The sequence below is a fragment of the Bidens hawaiensis genome, unplaced genomic scaffold, assembly GCF_021521415.1.
Source record: "Bidens hawaiensis isolate Kalapana, Puna unplaced genomic scaffold, B.hawaiensis_p1.1 tig00002123_1, whole genome shotgun sequence".
Lineage (NCBI taxonomy): Eukaryota > Viridiplantae > Streptophyta > Magnoliopsida > Asterales > Asteraceae > Bidens > Bidens hawaiensis.
Window position 1 is genome coordinate 3,578,242 of NW_027491112.1, and position 5,506 is coordinate 3,583,747.

The following is a 5,506-nucleotide window of genomic DNA, read 5'->3' on the forward strand; positions in this document are numbered from 1 at the left end:
CTTATTAACCAAAACGATCAGTCCAGTTGTAATTCAAAACTGAACCAAACTGTCATGTGTCGCACAACATTCTACAAACTTCGTTGCATTTTCACAATGTCATTTACTTTTACAATTACTTTACTTCTACAAACTTTGTTACATTTTCACATTGTCATTTACTTTACACTCATTTTAATTAGTTTAATAACTAGCTTCATTTTTTGATATAATATTAATGAATATAATTAATAACAAAAAATATCAATTAATATGATGTTTTAGAATGGTTAAAATGGTTTAAAGATGAAGTTTTGGATCAAAACCAAGCAAAATTGTATTTTTTTGACAGATTACACGGTGACGTCTTATACGGTCTGTGTAAAACCATTTTCATACATACTTAATTTCATAATTACATGGATCGTGTGCAATATTAAAAACCCTTTATATGGTCCATGTAAAGGTCAAAACATATACCTTTACTTTTACAATTAAGTAATTATAAATTTGTAATGGAACCGATGTTTTATACGGGATTTATATCCATCAAACTAGGCCATTTAAAAGTCTAGAATTAATCATGTAAAGATCTAGATGGTTGATACAAAACCTACGATTTAACTATGATACATGCGTGATAATAGTTCAGGGACTAGTTTTGTAATTAGTTAATGTGTGAGTCAGATTGTAATAGTTCAATATAGTGAGGGATCTGTAGTGAAAATTGTTAGTTGAGTGGTTAGTAGTTAATGGTTGTTAAATACCGGTGAAAGGGAAGAAATGAGATTCATTGATGGTTTAACTGAATTTTGTTGTTCTTCTTCTCTCTCTCTCTCTCTCTCTCTCTCTATTCAATTACCACATATCAAATTGGTATCAGAGCTTAACGACCCTCTTCGGAGCTCCGACTACCACCATTAAACCACCACTATTCCGATCATCTTCTCCAATTCATCACCCATTCCTAAGGTTGATCAATCACGATTAGTTTTTGATCAAATTCGTTCAATTTTGTTCCTAATATGTTCATTTATGTACTTGGATTGATCAATTGTGATTAATCTACTAAGTTCTATTCATTTTCTTCTTCAATCAAATTTTGTAACACAATAATAATCAGATACGAATCATGACAAAAACAAGAAGCCAATCAGATATTGAGAAAATAATCAAAGATCACACCACTTCATTGTTAAAATTCGATGCATTTATGGAAAAAACAGACAAATCTTTCCATGAAATGAGGCAAATTCTTGAAAAACTCTCTCAGAATCAAACTAATTTAAACAATTCTAATTCACATCCAAATAATAATTGGGACAATCATTTGGATAATACTCTTAATACCATTGCTAGAACAGAACGATTGTATGGGTTATGGAATATTGAATTCCCTAAATTTGATGGAAGGGAAGTGGAAGATTGGATTTGCAAATGTGAACATTTCTTTGATGTTGATGAGACTCCAGAAGCCTTCAAGGTAAGATATGCTGCTATTAATCTTGAGAGTAAGGTAATGAAATGTCATTCATCATTTGTCAGACAATTAACTAAACTTATAGCAACAGTCACTTGGGCTGAGTATTTAGGCAATATATTGGAAAGGTTTTCAACTAACCAATATAATGATGCAATGGGTATTTTAACTTCAACTGTTCAAACAGGGGAGTTGGAAGAGTACTGTGAAAAATATGATGAGAATTTGTTAAGGGTGAGTATTTGTGAAGAATATGTTGTTAGCATATTCTTAAATGGATTGAAACCTGAGTTAGCAGGCCAGTCAGAATGTTTGAGCCAAAAAATATGAAGGAAGCCTATAAATTTTTTAAGAAACAAGATATGGCTAACAAAACTTTGTTACTTAAACCCAAACCCTATTATAACCAGCCTGGCAAATTTTATTCCAATCCTACCCATGTTTCTACCTACAAACCAAATTATTCAAATACAACTTTTAAATCACATGTAAACACTAATCATACCATCTCCACCTCTTAACCAGAGACTGTACACCAACAAAAATAAACTTAACCTACCTACCAAAGAAATGGAAGCCAAAAGATTAAGAGGGGAATGTTTTTGGTGCCCAGAGAAGTTTTCTTCTAAATGCCCAAATAAGCAACTCTACAGCCTTGAAATTAATGATGATGATGATGAGAATGCATATATGCCAAGTGAAGAACCTATTATTGATACCACAACTAATGATCCTCTTATTTCTATCCATGCACTCACAGGGGTGCCTTCTTTTTCAACCATGCAAGTTGTAGGTAATATTGTTACTAAAACATTGCATATTCTAACATACTCAGGTTCTACCCATAATTTCATTGATGAACAGTTGGCTCTTAAATGGAATTGTCATTTAGAGGATATTAGTCCTATGAAGGTGGGTGTGGCAAATGGTGTCCCACTGATTTGTAAGAAGATTTGTAGGAATTTTGAGTGGCAGATGCAAGGCTTATGGTTTAAAGCAGATGTGTTGGTTATTTCATTGCGCTCTTATGATATGGTATTGGGAATACAATGGCTTCTACCATCAGGGTTATTGTATGGAATTTTAGGGATTTAACTATGCCATTCAGAGTTGGTAACAAAACTTATCAACTGAAGGGTAGTCACAATAACAAACTGTCTCTTTGTTCCATGGAAGTTATGCAACATTTGTTATCAGAAAAGGGGCAAGTAGAGCAGGGTCATGTGTGCAGCCTAAAGGTTGACGATAGTGACCAGGTTCAGCATAAAAATGTGGTTTCTAATACTGTAAGTGATGAAAAATTGAATTCTTTATTGCAAGAATTTGAGGAGGTTTTTAAAACTCCCATAAATTTACCTCCTCATAGAGCTTTTGATCATAAGATTATCTCTAAGGATGAATATGTCACAATTAACCAAAAACCCTATAGATATCAATTGGCTCAAAAATATGTGATTGAGAAAATGACTAAGGAACTGTTGGACACCGGGGTAATTAAAGGTAGTTCAAGCCCTTTTGTTGCTCCTGTTGTTTTAGTTAAGAAAAAAGACAATACATGGAGAATGTGTATTGATTATAGGAAGCTAAATGATGCTATTGTCAAAAATAACTATCATATTACATTAATAGAAGACTTATTAGATGAAGCATCTTCAATCACCAGGGATAACGATCAAGAACATAAACACTTTAATTCCCGATTAAATCCAACTTGTTCCAGAATTTTCACTTTAATAAATAAGCATCACGTTTCAGGATCTAATTCTCGAACGCCTTGAAAATAACATAAATAATATGTTCTGACCGCAATCCAGTAATGACGAAAACCTTCAGTTCAATTTGACTTTCTTCAGTTGGTCATCCTCGAACAACAACAATTTCATTGCCCACAAACACCCAAATATGTGTCAATATCCAGTTTCAATCAATATCCCATTCACAACCTCAACTCCATATCCAGAGTTGACACGTATTTGTTCACACGTAAGACCAAGAGATAACAAGTTTCACTCGTTGACGGAACAACGTCTTCGGTCTCACAATAATCGTGTACACCTGGCCATACAGACGAAAACTCCAACCATTTTTTTTTAACTTCGCCTAAAGTCAACTTCGCCTAAAAGTAAACTTCGCCTAAAAGTCAACTTCGCCTAAAAGTAAACTTCGCCTAAAAGTCAACTTCGCCTGTCCATAACTTCGCCTACGGCAGAAGTTGTTACAACTTCGCCTACGACGAAGTTAGAACAACTTCGCCTACTGGCCCAAGCCCAAGCCCGCGAAGTTGTTTCGATATATATATACGTGTCTTGTTTAGGTTTGTGTATCCAGAAATTAGAGTGTTTTGTGATCAGCTTATTTGTCTAGAGAGAAACCGAGAGGGTGAGTCGTGTGGGACGACCCGAGGTAGAGCTCACCTCGGGTCGGCCGTTATTTGTTTTCATTTTTGGTATGTAATGAGTTTCGGTTATTATATAAAAGATCTGCAGATGTGTTTATCCATTCATGTGTTTGTTCGTGTATGTGTTTGTGTGTAATCGTGTTCTTCGTCTTCTACACCAATAAACGAGTCTAGTAGGATTCCGCACTCCTAGACCTCGTGCGGATCTCGTATCGATCGGCGACGCCCCGGGGGGACTTACAGGGGCTGCAATATTTTCAAAGCTGGATCTTAGATCGGGATACCATCATATCAGGATGTTTCCTAATGATGTCCACAAAACAGCTTTTAGAAAACATGAGGGACATTTTGAATTTATGGTCATGCCTTTTGGATTGACAAATTCCCCTGCCACTTTTCAATCACTCATGAACCATACTTTCAAGCCCTTCCTTAGGAAATCAGTTTTGGTTTTCTTTGATGACATTTTAGTATATAGTAAAACAATCGAACAACATTTGGTTCATTTGAATGAAGTATTGGAGGTGTTGAAAGCGAATCAGTTGTTTGCTAAAATGTCAAAATGTTCTTTTGGTGGGAGTTCAGTGGAATATTTAGGGGACATTATCACTAAAGAAGAGGTGGCTACTGATCTAAAGAAAATCGAAGCTATAAGAAAATGGCATGTTCCCTCTACAATCAAACAATTAAGGGGTTTACTGGGATTGTCAGGCTATTATAGAAGATTTATTAAGTTTTATGGTATCCTAGCAAAGCCTCTTACTAATCTTCTAAGGAAGGATAGTTTAAAATGGGGTAAGGAAGCTAGTGCATCTTTTTGTAAGTTGAAAAAAGCCTTGTGTACACCTCCTATTTTGGCCCTACCAGATTTTTCTGAACCATTTGTGTTGGAGACTGATGCTTGTAGATTGGGCATTAGGGCAGTTTTGATGCAAGAAGGGCATCCCTCGGCTTTCATAAGCAGGGCCCTTTATCCAAGACAACAAGTATATTCTATCTATGAGAAAGAACTTTTAGCTATATTGTTTGCAGTTAAACATTGGCATTGATGACCGTCGTTTGAGTCAATCAAAAACCTAATTAAACTACCTAGATATGATAAGTAAGGTATCGTATCCACCAGGAGTATGCGGTCAATGTAATTCATGTACAAATTTACTATTATGAAGTAACTGGTTTTTAGTGCTGATCACTAAGACTGTTCAAAGGTTAAGAACCTACCCTTTTACCTAATACCCTACTCGGACACTTTACCATTTTAGGAAGAAACGTGGACCCGAGACCCTACCCTCTAACCAATAAAACGGTCGGGTATAAATAAGGGTTTCAAGGGTCTTATCCTTTACCGTTTGAGACAGTAATCACATCTTCTTTTTCTGCATTTACTAGTTGCATATCTCATAAATGACTTTAATATATAAATCCTAGAACAATTATACTTTCATTAAATAACATAGTAAAGTCTAACTTCGAAAGTTTATCAATCATTTGAACTTATGCAAACAATATCCACATTCACAAATTACTTGTAGAGAACAATTCCGTGATTTCCATATATATGTTTCCATTCAGTAGTATGACCCTTTATTTTTATTTTTCTTAGTAGTTGGAATATATTAAATACAAACCTATCATAAATTTCATATTAA

General features: G+C 34.8%; 1 protein-coding gene across 1 annotated transcript; it reads left to right on the forward strand.

The window, feature by feature from the left end:
- The first annotated feature begins 2,029 nt into the window (after nucleotides 1-2,029).
- On the forward strand, nucleotides 2,030-4,906 carry LOC143606435 (uncharacterized). The gene is made up of 4 exons (XM_077082209.1): nucleotides 2,030-2,252; nucleotides 2,295-2,494; nucleotides 2,596-2,959; nucleotides 4,329-4,906. Exons 1-4 carry the CDS (start codon nucleotides 2,030-2,032, stop codon nucleotides 4,904-4,906), a joined length of 1,365 nt encoding a protein of 454 aa, XP_076938324.1.
- Nucleotides 4,907-5,506: the final 600 nt, after the last annotated feature.